The sequence below is a fragment of the Giraffa tippelskirchi genome, chromosome 5 (assembly GCF_054371585.1).
Source record: "Giraffa tippelskirchi isolate mGirTip1 chromosome 5, T2T-mGirTip1v1.2.pri, whole genome shotgun sequence".
Taxonomy (NCBI): Eukaryota; Metazoa; Chordata; class Mammalia; order Artiodactyla; family Giraffidae; genus Giraffa; species Giraffa tippelskirchi.
This window is the reverse complement of record NC_137279.1, coordinates 43,782,764-43,800,149: the sequence shown is the minus strand read 5'-3', so window position 1 is coordinate 43,800,149 and position 17,386 is coordinate 43,782,764. Positions and strand designations below refer to the sequence as shown.

The following is a 17,386-nucleotide window of genomic DNA, read 5'->3' as shown; positions in this document are numbered from 1 at the left end:
CATCTTGTTGATGGCCCAGTGTCAGAAGTGATAATCAGGTTTCCACCTGATACAACTTCCACCTGCCCTACAGCGTGCTCTGCCCCCTCCTCAATCAGGTGCCTAAAGTGTGAAATGTCCACGTTGTTGTGAATTTAGAAGCTTGAAAACCTTTGTAAACCAAGTTCTCATGCAGTGATTTTTGTGGCATTGAGTGCTGCTTTGAACTAAGAGAAATAAAAACCATGCAATTGTTGAAAAACAACAGGTGTTATCTTCTGTAAGGAAAATGCATTCACAAAGTACCTGATCTTCCAGGCCAATGGCTTTCAAGGCTTGTCGTCCTCTATAAGAAAGAGCCAAATTAATGCTTCTTCCACGTGAAGATTTAGTCACTCGGATATCTAAGACATTGGAAGTAGACCTTATGTTACACACAATTCTTATATCCTAAGACAGGGTGAGCATATATACCTGAAAAATGGGTGCCATCTGGACCAAATTAGAAGACTTTGTTAACTCTTTTAAATAAAACAGAGATAGTAATGAATTTTCATTAAATTAAGATAGTTGAGGATTTTAATGACGTCTAACAGTTTACCTTAAAATTGTTTTTTTCTTTTTAAAATCTAAAGGACTAAGAAGTCAAAGAATCAGAACCACATCGCACATTGTTCAGTATTGTCTCACCTTCTCTAGCTTCATATACATTAACTTGGAAATTCCTCTTGGCAAGGAAGCATGCGTTTAGTGATCCAACCTAGGAAATCAAAGCAAATTTTTTTCATATTTTTATCTGATTCCACAAATATAGGGAATTTTTTCTGGCTAAGTGTTGAAGCTGAAACTCCAATACTTTGGCCACCTGATGCAAAGAGCTGACTCATTGAGAAAGACCCTGATGCTGGGAAAGATTGAAGGCAGGAGGAGAAGGGGACGATAGAGGATGAGATGGTTGGATGGCATCACTGACTCAATGGACATGAGTTTGGGTAAACTCCGGGAGTCGGTGATGGACAGGGAGGCCTGGCGTGCTGTGGTTCATGGGGTCGCAAAGAGTCGGACACGACTGAGTGACTGAACTGAACTGAAGGGCAACATTATGTGTGGCCATAGCCTTAGTCATCACATTGATTAACCCAGTTATTAGTGGAAAATGCCATTTGCAAGAATAACAAAGGTCCATCTAGTCAAAGCTATGTTTTTTTCTGGTAGTCATGTACGCATGTGAGAGTTGGACTATAAAGAAAGCTGAGCGCCGAAGAACTGATGCTTTTGTTCTGTGGTGTGGAAGAAGACTCTTGCGAGTTCCTTGGACCGCAAGGAGATCCAACCAGTCCATCCTAAAGGAAATCAGTCCTGAATATTCATTGGAAAAACTGATTCTGAAGCTGAAACTCCAATACAGAGGATGAGATGGTTGGATGGCATCACCGACTCCATGGACATGAATTTGAGCAAGCTCTGGAGTTGGTGATGGACAGGGAGATCTGGCATGCTACAGTCCGTGGGATCGAAAAGAGTTGGACACGACTGAGAGACTGAACTCAACTGAACTGATTTAACCATTTTATTGTTGAAGGACATTTGAGTTGTTTCTGGCCTGACAATATTGTTTTTCCAGTTTTATTGAGATATAATTGATATGTAGATTATACAAGTTTAGAGATATACAGAATAAGGGTTTGATGTATGTAAATATTGTGAAAAGATGGCCTGAGAATATTAACAAGCTGCAAAGAACATTTCCATACATGTATCCTGGTACACGTAAAAAAGCTGGCTTAAAACTCAATATTAAAAAAAAATAACTAAGATCATGGCATCTGGTCCCATCACTTCGTGGCATATAAAAGGGGAAAATGTGGAAGAAGTGACAGATTTCCTCTTCTTCAGCTCTAAAATCACTACAGATGGTGACTGCAGCCATGAAATTAGAAGATGATTGCTTCTTGACAGGAAAAGCTATGACAAAACTAGACAGTACGTTAAAAAGCAAAGACATCACTTTGCTGACAAAGGTCCATATAGTCAAGGCTATGGTCTTTCCAGTAGTCATGTACGGATGTGAGAGCTGGACAATAAAGAAGGCAGAGTGCCAAAGAATTGATGTTTTCAAACTGTGGTGCTGGAGACGACTTTTGAGATACATTTGGACTGCAAGGAGGTGAAACCAGTCAATCCTAAAGGAAATCAACCCTGCATTTTCATTGAAAGGACTGATGTTGAAGCTGAAGCTGAAGCTCCAATACTTTGGCCACCTGATTCAAACAGCTGACTCATTGGAAAAGACCCTGATGCTAGGAAAGATTGAAGCAGAAGGAAAACAGGGTGACAGAGGATGAGATGGTTGGATGGCATCACTGACTCAATGGACATGAACTTGGGCAAACTCTGGGAGATGGTGATGTACAGGAAAGCCTGGTGTGCTACAGTCGATGGGGTTCCAAAGAGTTGAACATGACTTAGTGACTGAAGAGCTACAACGTGTTCTCAAACTAACAAATATAGTGTTGGTTAGGTAAGATGAGAAGTGTGGTTTTAATTTACATAAATAAGTAGACTTATTTCTAAAGCAATTGAACATTTTTTCATGTGTTGATTCCCTATTTGAATCTTCTCTTTTGTAAAGTGTCTGTCTGGCCCATATTCTATTGGGTTGTCTGTGTTTTTCTATTGATCTTTAAAGTTATACAGAGATCTGAATACAGGGTCTGTCATTTTTAAAAGTTGCAAATAACTTCTTCCATTCTGTGGCTTGTTTTTTACATTCTATAGTATCTTTAATGATGAGAATCTCTTTATTTTCATGTAGTAACATTTATCAATCTTTTATACTACTGTTGATGCATTTGGTATACTGCTTAAGAAATCTTTCCCTACTTTGAGATTATGAAGACTTTTTTTTTAGTGTCTTCTTGAAGCTTTAGTGTGTTGCTCTCCTAAATATCTTTATACAGATTGCAGTGATTTGTTTAATTTTTCACTACTGAGCAACTTGAATTTGATAACACCATCTACATTTAATTATCACAAATTTTCAGCAGCGTTCAATACTGCTAACTAACCTTTCTTCTTGAAACACTAAACTTCCTTCATTTTCTGTTTTATTTTTTATGCATCTCTAGCCATTTCCTCTTTTTCTCTTTCACCGATGCAAAGAAAGACAATCAAATGTTGGGGTTTCTTTTTTTTTAATTGGTGGAAAATTACTTTACAATTTTGGGTTTGTTTCTGCTGTACAACAAATCAAATCAGTCAAATTGTATATAAACATATACACATATATATAAATACATGTCTGTCTGTCTGTCTGTATGTATATATATATATCCCTTCCCTCCCCTCCACCATCCCACCACCTCTCCATGTCATCACAGAGCACCAGGCTGGGCTTCCTGTGCTATTTAGCAACTTCCCACTAACTATTTTACATATGATAGCATTTATATGTCAGTGCTACTTTCTCAATTCATCCCACCCTCACCTTTCTCTGCTGTGTCCACAGGTCCATTCTCTACTAGGTTCAACAGCACCATTTTTCTAGTTTCCGTATATATTTGTTTATATGCAGTACTTGTTTTTCTCTTTCTGACATTTCACTCTGTATAAGACTCTAGTTTCATCCACCTCACTACAACTGACTCAAATTCATTTCTTTTTATGGCTAAGTAATATTCCACTGTATATATGTACCACACCTGTCAATGACATCTAGGTTGCTTCCATGTCCTGGCTATTGTAAATATTGTTGCAATGAACGTTGGAGTACACGTGTCTTTTAGAATTGTGGTTTTCTCAGGGTATGTGCCCAGCAGTGGGATTGCTGTGTTGTACGGTAGATTTATTCCTAGTTTTTTAAGGAACCTCAGTACTGTTTTCCATAATGGCTGGATCAGTTTTCATGCCCACCAAAGTGTTAGAATTTCTTAAGCATCCATTGTGGTTCATCTTCTACATCCATGGTGATGCAGAAACTTACATCTCCCACTCAGATCTCTTTTTTTGAGCTCATGCATATAGATGTTTAAGGGCTTCCCCGGTGGCTCATTGGTAAAGACTCTGCCTGCCAACAGGGAGATGTGGGTTCAATCCTTGGGTCAGGAAGATCCCCTGGAGAAGGAGATGGCAAACCACTCCAGTATTCTTGTCTGGGCAATCCCATGGTCAGAGGAGCTTGGCAGGCTACAGTCCTTGGGGTCACAAAGAGTCAGACACGACTTAGTGACTGAATACCAACACAATCACATATAGATATTTAATTGATGTAGCTTTTCTAATGTCTCAAAGCACCTCAGAATCAACAGATACAAATTGAAACTTGTGATCCTTGCCCCAAATAATGTCAGTCCTCTTTACATGGGCTGGATGGGATGTCTCAGAGAATGGCATCTCATCTATCCTGTTGCTCAAGCTAGAAATCTAAGAGTCATCTGTAGCGGTTCTCCTTCATTCTCCACGTCCAATCCATTCTAAGTTCTGCCAACTCTACCCTGTAATTTTTCTCCATCTATCCATCTCTTCTCATTTTCACCATTCTGCTGCTAGTTATCATAATCATTCTTCCTGATTGATGTCAAGTGCTTTGCTTCTATTCTATCAGCATTCATCTGACTTCTTGACCATTGATTCTCCACAAGCAGTCATTTGGTGTAATGGTGAAATAGGTCATTTGAATGAACTCTTCTGCTAAGAGAAAAACAAAGCCCAGACAAGTAAACTTGGCATCTGGAGCCACACCTAGGGTTATCTACTGATTGCAGAGGAAGCAAAGAATTTCAACCGAATTTTTGATAGACCCATGATGCTAGAAGGACAAAATCTGGAGTTTAGGACACATACCTTGATATCTTGCTCAGAAGGGTTTAATAAATGCCCAGGCTTTGGGTTAGGGCCCTCAATAAGTATCTAAGAGGTAGGGTCAACTGGAAATAAATCAATGATCAAAGGGACCAAAGTAGGTCTAAGAATCTTCTCTAGCCCTGATTGGATTGCATCCATCTGGGATTGCTGGTAACCACAGGCAACTGACAGCAGCAAATAGAATCCTCTCAGAGAAACAAGACATCACTGTAGGTCTATGATTTCCTCCATAATATTTTTAAATCATGGAGATCATATCACTTTCCCACCTCAGCTTTGCTAGCCTTCTTTCAACTGCTTGTTCTCACCATGCTCTCCCTCACCAAAAGATTTCTGTGGTGAACAATCTTCTCCTCTTTTCTCTTTCTAGTAAATGCCTATTCATCCTCAAGTTTCCACTCAGCTTTACTTCCTTAAGGAAGCCTTCTTTAGCTACAGTAATGACCTCAACCCCCCACTTAGGAGTTCTCATAGCTTTCTCTGAGAAGCATTAAGGGTTGAACTGTGGTTCCCCAAATTCATATAGGGCTTCCCCGGTGTCTCAGTGGTAAAGAACCTGCAATGCAGGAGACCCAGGAGACGTGAGTTCTATCCCTGGGTTGGGAAGATTCCCTAGAGGAGGAAATGAAAACTCACTCCAGTATTCTTGCCTGGGAAATACCATGGACAGAGGAGCCTGGAGGGGAGGGCTACCATCCATGGCATTGCAAAGCATCAGACATGACTGAGCAACTGAGCACGAGAATGAACATGAAATTCATACGCTGAAGCTCTAACCCCAGTACCTCAGGGAATGACCTTATTTGGAGACAAAGTCTTTACAGAATTAATTAAGTTAAAATGAGGTCACTAGAGTGCCCCTAAATCCAATATGATGGGCATATTTATAAAAAAGGGGAAATTCGGACCCTGAGACACTCTCAGAGGGAAGATGATGTAAAGAGACAACAGGGAGAAGACGGGCATCTACAAGCCAAGGAGAAAGACCTGGAACAGATCTTTCTCTCATAGTCCTGAGGAGCCAACCCTTTTGACACCCTGATTCTAGACCTCTAGCTTCCAGAACTGTGAAATGATAAATATATTTTGTTAAATCACTTGCTTGTGGTACTCGGTTATGGCAGCCCTAAGAAACTAATAGAAAGTGCTTATCACAATTGAAAGTTTACATCCTTAGGGTAATCCTGTAATCAACATCTGTTTACCCCACTGAGCTGCAAACTGTTTTTGCTCATCATTTTATCCCTGGCCAAAACCACTGTGTTTGCAACATAATAAATACCTGATTGATATTTGTTGAAATTATAAATGAATAGTAGAGATTACGTTTTTAAGTAAAATTTGTAACCAAATCAAGACACCTAAGTATATCTATGGAGAGGAGGAAAGCCACTGGAATCAAGCAGAGTGGGATTCAGCCATTTGGTTGGAATAGAAAGCAAGGAGTTGAAGTATTAGTTGGATTGATGTATAGTAGCAATTGAGCTGGATGGGAAGGAAGGAAAACAGAGAAGGCTGAAGAACGAGGGAGTAGGAGGTCCCTGTGAAGAACAGATGTAGCAGAAGCAACTGAATGAGAGAGTTAGGAAGTTAGGAGGTTTTGAACAGAGAGTCCTATATCCAACATTATGATTGTAGATGAGGCAGTTCTGTGAAATGACAATGTCAAGGTCCAGGGTGTCATCATGGGACTCGGAGACCAAAGTACAGTGGCGGTGGAAGGGATTGAAAGCACAGAATTCAAGGAACTGAGAGGCTAGGGGATTGGCTAGGTCAATAATGCAAACTTTGATAGTCACTCAAGGCAACGGCAGGGCTGGGGTACAGAAAAAAGATTAGGTGTGAAGTCTTCAATATTGGGAGGAAATGGCCTAGAGGTTGATTGATGACAACAGTGAGGGGACAGAGGTGATAAAGTAGTATAAGTAGCCTCAAGGGATTTACACATAAAAATGGGGACAGAAGTTGCAGGCTGGAAGTTGCAGTGTAAAGTAAGGATACCATGGCAACTCCCAATCCTGAGATGTTAGTGCTGTGGGAGAAGGCTGTAAGACCATTGCTGTTCTCAGGTTTAAGCTAAGGTCAGGAGTCTGAGGGGCAATGCAATAAGTAAAGAGAAAACACTGGAAATTTTGCATACCAAAAAACAGATCCAGTGGACTCTGTGTAAGATTTTAGAAGGGACAGTAGCAAAGAAGTCAGCAGGGAGACAGGATTCACAGAGCTGGATAAGGGTAAATACTAAACTAGAGAAGCTCTGAGACGTGAGGCTGGTGGGTTCTCAGCAGCTCCTGGTGGATGTGGGAATAAGGAGAGGGCTTTGCACTTGGTCAGTGTGTAGGGGTCCTATTAGTACAGTTGTGTAGTCACAAGAGCTTTCCAGATGGTGCAGTGGTAAAGAACCCACCCATCAATGCAGGAGATACGGGTTCAATCCCTGGGTTGGGAAGATCCCTTGGAGTAGGAAATGGCAACCCACTCCAATATTCTTGCCTAGGAAGTCCCATGAACCAAGGAGCCTAGTGGACTATAGCCCATGGAGTCACAAAAGTATTGGACACGCTGCTACTGCTGCTGCTAAATTGCTTCAGTCGTGTCTGACTCTGTGCGACCCCATAGACAGCAGCCCACCAGGCTCCCCTGTCTCTGGGATTCTCCAGGCAAGAACACTGGAGTGGGCTGCCATTTCCTTCTCCAATGTATGAAAGTGAAAAGGGAAAGTGAAGTCACTCAGTTGTTTCCGACTCTCAGTGACCCCATGGTCTGCAGCCTACCAGGCTCCTCTGTCCATGGGATCTTTCAGGCAAGAGTACTGGAGTGGGGTGCCATTGCCTTCTCCTGAATTGGACACGACTTAGTGATTAAACAACAACAACCACATATCACTCTGGTAGGGGAGGTTGATAATGGGGCCAGAGGTATATGAGGTGGTGGGATGGGAGGGAGGTCCAAGCATTCGGGGGAGGGGATATGTGTATACATGTGGCTGATATACTTCGTCGTACAGCAGAAACTAACATCACATTGTAAAGCAATTATACTCCGATTTTAAAAAAAGACTATCTAGTAAGGGCAATAGTAGTAAGTTGTATCAAGGAAAGAAAAACTGCAAGCTAACAGTAAAGTTCATACAATAAAATAAATTTCTTCAAATGGCTAAATTGCTCTGTTGCATTAGGAAAAAAGATAGAAGGGATTAAAAGCTAGATTGAATAATTCTCACTGAAGAAAAAAGAAAGGTTTGTGAAATTCCTCTTTCTTTCACAGTGTTACGATCGTTGGCGAAGGGAATGGCAATCCACTCCAGTATTCTTGCCTGGAGAACTCTATGGACAGAGAAGCCTGGCAGGCTACAGTCTGTGGGATTGAGTCAGACACGACTGAGAGATTAACACTCACACATATTCATGATCATAACGGCTTCTTTTATGCTTATGGAAAACAGGACAGGAGAAGGATATTGATCAGGAGACCAAGAGGGTCAGGAAAGTTGGAGTGAGAGTAGAGGAAGTAATTTAGAAATTAGTTTTTTCTTTTATTTTCTTATTTACTGGGGTATAGTTGCTTCACGATGTTGTGTTAGTTTATGCTGTACAGTGAAGTGAACCAGCCACGTGTATACATATATCCCTTCCCTCTTAAACCTTCCTCCTACCCCGTATCCCATCCACTAGGTCACCAGAGAGCACTGAGCTGAGCTCCCTGCGCTGTACAGCAGGTTCCCACTAGCTAGCTATTTTACACATGACAGTGTATATATGTCAATCTCAATCTCCTTGTTCATCCCATCCCCCACCCCCCTCCCTGTCTCCACATATCCATTCTCTATGTCTGCATCTCTATTCCTGCCCTGCGAATAGGTTCATCTGTACCATTTTTATAGGTTCCATATGTATGTGTTATTATACAATGTTTGTTTTTCTCTTCCTGATTTACCTCACTGTGTTTGACAGACTCTAGGTCCATTTACATCTCTACAAATGGCCCAACTTCGTTCCTTTTTATGGCTGAGTAATATTCCATTGTATATACTGGGAAAACAGTCCAGGGAGAAAGACAATAGGACACGCAAACCACAATCTAAACAGCAAAAGATCGGTGAACTTAATATAGGGAAATGATGTAACTGAGCAGGACCATATGGGGCCTTCCCAGGGAAGTCCATTCCCCCATATAGTCTGCTTTAGCTCCTCTCTGAAGTACCTAGATAACAGTATCTGATGCACATTTCCTGAGTCTTCTTTTAACAGATGTGAAAACTCGACACCAAATGGAAGATGTTAGCTACTTGATGATCATGAGCACATAGCCCCAGATCTCCTTGAGCCTAAGGACTGAATGTTAACCCCTGAAACACCACCCTTTCCTTCACTATCAACCAACCAGAGAATTGTACATGAGCTGATCATATACCCTGTGACCACCCCCCACCCTCTCCACCTCACCTGGCCTTTTAAAATGCTTTGATGAAACTCTTCAGGGAGTTCACAGTTTTTTGGACATGAGCCACCAGTCTCCTTGCATGGTCCTACAATAAACCTTCCTCTGCTCCAAACTGACATTTTGGTTTGTTTAGCCTCACTGTGTGTCAGGCACACCAACTTGCCTTTAGTGGCAATAATAGAAAAGTGGAGAAACTGAGATTCAGAAGCAAGAAGCACATTCATTTGTTTCCAGGGAATTCAACTTGAATTATGGAATAAATGAGTTATAACAAATGATGTACAAATAGTAATAAGAGTCAGTGATTGGGCTCAGAAGGGGCTCATTTCCAAGCCAATGACCTACTCTCATGGGTTTGTTACGTTACTTTTCTTTGACCAAAATTTGATTCCAGGATCTGGGGAGACAAAGCTGACTCAGGTGAAGATATGCTTCAAATCTTTCTAAAGTTGGCAAGTGTTGATCTCTACCTCTCCAACACTTCCTTTATGTTTGCCAATCAAGCCTGCATAAATAGTTCCTTATGAGGCAGAAGGACTATCACATGATATGGACACAAAAGGATTAAGTATAATCTTGTCTCATGAAAATTTTAAGTGCTAGAGAGGATGAGGGTCAGTAGGCTCTCTTATGCATTGCTTGGAGTGATTTCAAGTTGAGTTTTCACATATCTGACAAATCAGCAATTCCTCTTCAAGGCATATACCCAAGAGAAACTCCCGGAGACATATGCCAGAATATCCAGAGCCACAGTTTTCATAACTGAAAATGAATAAAATTCTGTAAACAGTCTAAATAGCCATAACAGAGGTAAGGACAAATAAATTATGGTATATTTACATGACAAAATAATATAATATGAATATATGAGTAACATTATGAGTAAAAAAAAGTCCCAGATGACTTCAAACTGCCTGATACTAATATAATAAAGACAACTACAACTAAACCACATGTATGTGTATACACACAAGTTTTAGAAGTATATCTGTTATTTACGTGTATATATATATATATATATGATCAGCATATATCATGTATACATCATAAAACTTTTACATATATTTATATATACAAAAGAAGCAAGACTTAGGGCAATGTAATGGGTGGGAGAGAAGCACAGAGGTTATTGTAAGTCATTGCATGCTCAGTTGCTTCAGTTGTGTCCAACTCTTTGCAACCCTATGGACTGTAGCCCACCAGGCTCCTCTGTCAATAGGACTCTTCAGGCAAGAATACTGGAGTGGGTTGCCATGCCTTCCCCCAGGGGATCTTCCCAACCCATGGATCAAACCCTCATCTCCTTTGGCTTCTGCATTGGCAGGCGGGTTCTTTACCGCTGAGCCACTTGGGAAGCCCCGTTTTAAGTCACCGCAATGCATCAATTCCAGTTGAGTGGTGAGTTCAAACGTACTGCTGCTTTTTCTTATTATTAATGAACGCAAAAGAATAAACAACAGTGCTTTATTCAAGACCAGTCATAATAAGGTGTCCAATTCTGTATTGCTAAGATTTGAATAAAACTAAAAGGAAAAATTATTTGTAGATATTATATAAATTCAGCTAGAAGGATTAGTAATATGGCTTACTAATATTACTAATTAGTAATTAGTAATATGGCTTAAAAGTAATAAAGTACTTTTTAGACTCACTCTAACTTTATTTCTCCTTCTCACTTCTATATAAAATGGTCTTAATCAGGAATTGGACTGTAGTCCACCATGCTCCTCTGTCCATGGGACTCTCCAGACAAAAATACTAGAGTGGGTTTCCATGACATCCTCCAGGGGATCTTCCTGCCCCAGGGATTGAACCTGAGTCTCCTGTATTATGGGGAGATTCTTTACCATCTGAGCCACCAGGGACTCTTCAGTTGATAGACAGGCAAAAATATTAGGAAGACCTAAAGATATAAATGGAAAGGAAAATATGTGTATATCATGCTGAGCTCACCACATACTCTTGGGTAAGGCCCAACTGCTTCCTGTGCGTCAATAAGGAGGGAGGCTGGTGAGAGGAGGGAAGAAACTGTACAGGGTTAGACTCCTAGCAGCTATTAGCAGTTTTCATGCCAGTTCTTAGAGTAAAGCCTGAAAGTGAAAAAGTCACTCAGTCTTATCCAACTCTTTGCGACCCCTTGGACTATACAGTCCATGGAATTTTCCAGGCCAGAATACTAGAGTGGGTAGCCTTTCCCCTCTCCAGGGGATCTTCCCAACCCAGGGATCAAACCCAGGTCTCCTGCATTGTGGGTGGATTCTTTACCAGTTGAGCCACAAGAAAAGCCCAAGAATACTGGAGAGGGTAGTCTATCCTTTCTCCAGCAAATCTTCCCAACCCAGGAATCGAACCAGGGTCTCTTGCATTGCAGGCAGATTCTTTACCAACTGAGCTATGAGGGAAGCCCAGACAGAGTTAAGCCTGGACATAGACTATTATGAAAAATCTCCATATTTGTTTTGCAGCATCAATAGTTCACAGTAGTAAACAGTTTTGATAAAAAAAAATAATCTGAAAAGTAAATGTTTTATTAACAACTGGGTTAGCCTGTTTTTGCTTCAGCAGACTCTGAGGAGATTCCTTGGTTACATAATCATTGATTTACCCAACTTACTGCTCTTCCATTTCTTCACTTTCTCTCTTCTAACTTCCTTCTTTAAGGGTCATGTCCTTGGACCCCACTGTGAACCACTATATTGATGCCTAACTTACTAATTTAAAAGACAATTTGAAAATTTCTTTTATATAAATGTGGAGTTATGCTTCTCAGGCATTCAGCCGGTGTGACTTTTTGCAGTAGGATCTACTACCTTTCCGCTGATTCCCATGTGACCTTGGCAGCGAGGATTGTTCAAGTATCCAACGATCATGAGAAAACTTTACTTTTAATTTATTGGGTTGGCCCAAAATTCATTCAGCTTTTATATAACATCAGGAAAACCCGAACAAACTTTTGGGCCAATCCAATATAAATGCTGACCTTAACAGGAAGAGGCATCATGACTTTTAAAATGTCATACTTTCTATGCCTTTTAATATAGTATGTTTGAAATTAATCTGGTAATGTATTGTTAAACATGAGTCAACCATATAAAATTCTCCCTAAGAGTCACAGAGCTTGCTTGTTTCTGAGTCTGTCAAGAAAAAACTTGAGCAAAGCCTATTAATAACCTCCTACTCAGGGAACTGATGCTCCGTCACTTCAGTCCTGTCTGACTCTTTGCAACCCCATGGACTGTAGCCTGCCAGCCTCCTCTGTCCATGGGCTTCTCCAGGCAAGAATACTGGAGTGATTTGTCATTTCCTACTCCGACTCATGGAACTAATGTAATGTTAAACATGTGTCAACTATTTTTGACCTACTGAAGTACATAAAACTTTCCCTAAGAGTCATAGAGACTGTTTGTTTCTGAGTCTGTCACCAAACAGACTTTAGTAAACCCTCTTAATAACCTCCTACTCATGGAACTATAGCTTGGTCTCTGAAGAATTTGATCTTTGAACGTAGCAATGTAATGAGAAGAACCAGATTGTTAATTACACTTACTCTGAAATAAGCAAATAAAAATGTCTTCATACTTTGTAACTATTACATCTACTAGAATTGAGAAAGTGAAAGTGTTAATCTCTCAGCCATGTCTGACTCTTTGCAACCCATGGACAGTAGCCCACCAGGCTCCTCTGTCCATAGGACTCTCCAGGCAAGAATACTGGAGTGGGTTGCCATTCGCTTCTCCAGGGGATCTTCCCAATGCAGGGACTGAACCTGGGTCTCCTGCGTTACAGGCAGGTTCTTACTATCTGAGCCATTCAAGGGCTCTAGAATTGTGAATGTTATGCCAAATGTTTTATTATTTAGATCTTACTCTGAACTCTTCTACCTGTGTCATCTGAGTGTGGTCTCTAAAGTCAAGCAATAGTCGTGATTTTCCTCCCTTTGGTGATGATAAGATGAATGCCCCACACACTTTTAAGTTGGGGCTCTTAAGAAAGTTTGTTCATGACTTTTTCTCTAGCCTAGATTCTCCTCCAGAACACCATCTCTGACTACTGAACCTCTCTTCCTGGGTCTCTTACAGGAATCTTCATCTCATCATACCTCACATTCAACTGATTCCCCTCCTCAATCTTCAGACCCTTCTCCTCCTGTATATTCTTTCTCTTAGTGAATGACAACTCTACCTACTATTTCACCCAACCAGGATAACTCAGAGAATAGTTAATGCCCTCTCTACCTACAAATATATATTTAATGAGGTAACAAGTCCTATTTATTGCACCTTTCAAATCTCTCTGAAAATAGATCTCCTTCCCATACCTTCCACCATTCCTATATGGGGCTCCCATTGCCTATCACCTGAACAACTACAAGTTTTCTAATAATTCTTCCCCCCCTCCCAGTGTCTACCTATTTAAGTCATACTTCCAGAAGAGCTGGCTATTGTTTAAAACAGAAATTGAATGATGCAGTTCCTTTCTTAAAATCTTTTATTGGCTCCTCATAAGTCTTTAAGAATAAGTCCCAAGTTTTCAACATGGCATAAACGATTCTTACATTTGATCCCAGCCTCTCAAGCTCATTTTTTTTTTCCTATTCTCATATACTATCTGTAAGAGGTAGACCAAAGTCACTGTATATTTCTTGAATATGCCCTGCACTTTTATACTTATGTGCATTTCAATCTAGTGTTCCCTTTGCCTGGGCTGTTTTTTCCTCCTTTAGCCTTCATTCAAGAATCATATCCTCTGTACAGTTTTTCTCAGTATCTCTCCAACTCCAAAAGACTTGTCTTTTCTTCTTTAATTTCATGGATGTATATATGTGTTTTAATATCTTTCATAATTAGCTGAATTATTTATTTACATTCCTGACTGACTTTCCCACCAGGCTGTGAATGCCCAGGGATTAATGATATGTGTATGGTTTGTATTTTGTCCATCTTTCTATTTCCAGTACAGACCTGATACTTAGTAAAAGACTCAACAGTTTGTAATAAAAATTTAGAAAGCATTTGAAAGAAAATGTAATCTTCCACAACCTTACCACCAGGGAGAACCAGTATTAAAATTTCCTATGTATATAAAGCAAAAGATATTTCTTCTTAAAATGGTAGTAGGATGTATACTTTATTATATAATTATCTTTTAAAAAAGAATAGTATACAGTGAATGTGTTTCCAAGTCATAAGATATTTTAAATCATAATACTTAAGAATTGCCTTACATTTTGTTGTATGCAATGACCTTATATTTGTACATTGGAGTTATTTTAAATTTTTAGAGTTATAAACAATTGCATGGTGCCCACTGAGTTCTTTTTGTAAAATCACAATAATGAAATGGTCCATCAAAGCACAGGTTTTAGTGACAGGGACCAAACTCCCAGAAACTTCTGAGATCCATACCCTCTTTTTGTTTGCCCCATTGGTTCTTGAGCCTTAGTATCAGGAGAAATGGAGGAATTTATATTGTTTAATTATAAACAAGGTAAAATGAGAAAGGAGTAGAAGAGAGTCTGAAATAAGTTTTGAGATAAGAGGGTGTTGATAGCTTGGAGTGTGGCAGGAGTTAGTTGTATCTTTGGTTTTGCTTTTGGAGTAACTGCAAAGTACACGGAAGAGGTTGAGAGTGAGCGAGATTTTTAGGAGGCTTTGTTACAGGTTTTGTACATACTCCAGATCTGGTATATTTGAGAGGCTATATTAAAGATTCGAATGCTTTTAACTCTCCTCAGATTAAAGGACAATCTTCCCTCTAAAAGCAAGGCATTGCTGAAGCTGACTTTCAGAGAGAGAGGGAGGATGTTGCTTTCTTCAATTCCTCCATATTTTTAAGACTATCAGCATATGTTTTTTTCAAATTGTCTTCAAGAAAAAAGTACCAGCTGAGATTGTCATCACCAGTGGAGGAGCGTTCTTTTCTCTTTGAGTTGACAGACAGATGAATAGCTGAATGAAGAGATGTGTATGGACAGATGGACAAACAGAGTATTTTGGAACCAGTAAAAAGGAAAGCAGAACACTTTCTTGGTGGGCAGTTAACAAAACTGATCTGTCTAAAGTTATTGGTTCCATTTCAGGTACTGTTCATCAGGCAGCAAATGAACTAAACTCTGAGCAAGGACTTCTGTTTTATGTAGGTGAGAACAGGGTTTGTGAGGTACCTTATCTATCAGGGTAGCAAAAAATACTCAAAATGTTACTCGGGGCTGTTAGAGAAATACAGATACATGAGTGAGATAGCTGAAAGAAAACTTGTTTGGTGAGAGGAATTGGAATATAAGCAAAACTACAAAAGAAACTGAGGAAAGCTAGTAGAGTGAGATGAAAACTCGTCTCTAGTTATTGAGCAAATTCAAGATGACATCCATGGTCACAAAGAAACTGACTTCACTTCTGTTTGTACAAGGTGCTAGAAATCAGGGCGGTAATACAGGTTTACCATACATAGGTTTTTGTGCCTGAGGAGTGGAAAAAAAGAGTGAAGTGAATAGAGTTTTATTTATTTTAATATTAATGAAATAAAATAATAATAGTTATTAAGTTATTTGCATGGTTTGTCTCATCAATATTTGCATAAAGTAAAAAGTATATACTTGAACGAACTATCAGTTCAGTTCAGTTCAGTCGCTCAGTCATGTCCGACTCTTCAACCCCATGGACTGCAGCATGCCAGGCCTCCCTGTCCATTGCCAACTCCCGGAGTTTACGCAAACTCATGTCCATTGAGTCGGTAATGCTATCCAACCATCTCATCTCCAACCATCATCCTCTTCTCTTGCCTTCAATCTTTCCCAGCATCAACTATACAGAGAACTATATATAGACTTTAACCAAAAATTATGAAACATTTGATGGTTTATACATGTCTAGAATAATTATTTTGGAGAAAGTGAAAATTCTAGGTGACATTTGATTTCTATGTTTATAAAGACTAGATTGAGAACAAAGCTAGTGACCTGTGTGGAAGAAAGTATGAAAAAGAAGCAGCAAAACTGTAGAGTTAAAAGACTTAGGGACCTAGTCTTAGCCCATGATGAAGAAACCAAGACCCAGAGAGGGTAAGAGTTCCTGCACTTCCGGCAGATTGCAGCCTTTCCTGTGCATTCTCCTCACTGTCTTTTGCTGCTTTTATCCAACTGAACTGAGTGAAGAGTGAGCTGTGAGGTGGAAAGAACCTGGGAGACAGGGCAGAAAACAGTGTCTAGGGCCAATTTGGCATCAGGTCCATTTTGAGCCTATAAATTTGTGACAGAATTTAACATCTACAGACATGAGATATAACCTCTCATAGCATCAAGGTCAAGCAGTTTCAAAGGCAGTTTCATCGATTGTTGTTTAGTCGCTAAGTCATGTCCAACTCTTTTGCGACCCCATGGACTATAGCTCGCCAGGCTCCTCTGTCCACGGAATTTTCCCAGCAAGAATACTGGAGTGAGTTGCCATTCCCTTCTCCAGGGGATCTTCCCAACCCAGGGATTGAACCTGAGTCTTCTGCGTCTTCTGTGTTGACAAGCAGATTCTTTACCACTGAGCCACCCGGGAAGCCCCGATTTCACCAGTAGAGGCCACTAACAACTTGACTGCTAGGGGACAGGGCACAATTAACAATAGTAAGTCATGAAAACACAAGTCTCCTTGACCTGATGTTTTGAACAACTTTACCCTCTAAATAAGCTCTTAATGGAGAATTTTGCTGGGTCGAACAGAGGGGAAAAGCAGTTGCTTGTCTGCTAGGGAGACAGAAGAAATGCTTCAATATTGCCCTAAAATACACCTTCAAGTTGTGTGCTAGAACAGTGGACACACACTGCAACAGCAGGCAACAGCTAAGGCTGCTATTCTCAATAACCCTTACTGCTGAAACTCTCAACTTCAGCCAAAAAATGAGAGCTCAGTAGCTGTAACTGTCACTGAAAACTCTGATCATTTCTATCATATTTGTAAACACTGAAAACAGTCACCTCAGCAGCAGCACATCCAGACACCAAGAACCCGAATACCTACACATCTTCAGGACACATGTGCAGTGGCCTTTCTTTTGACTTCTCTGGATTGTCATTTGGTGAAGAAAACAAGTCTCGCTCTAACATAAACTCATG

At 40.1% G+C, this 17,386-nt stretch overlaps 1 protein-coding gene across 2 annotated transcripts in view; it reads right to left on the bottom strand.

The window, feature by feature from the left end:
- KMO (kynurenine 3-monooxygenase) overlaps positions 1–17,386 on the bottom strand; it is a 73,955-nt gene that overhangs the window by 38,881 nt on the left and 17,688 nt on the right. For both annotated transcript variants that reach the window (XM_081492870.1, XM_081492869.1), the window contains exons 2-3: positions 670–739; positions 286–383 (exon numbers count right to left, since the gene is read on the bottom strand). Coding sequence is in view for 1 of the 2 variants with exons in the window: in XM_081492869.1 (XP_081348995.1) it covers positions 286–383; positions 670–739 (168 nt within the window). In the remaining variant the exon portion in view is untranslated. The remainder of the gene's footprint in view (positions 1–285; positions 384–669; positions 740–17,386) is intronic.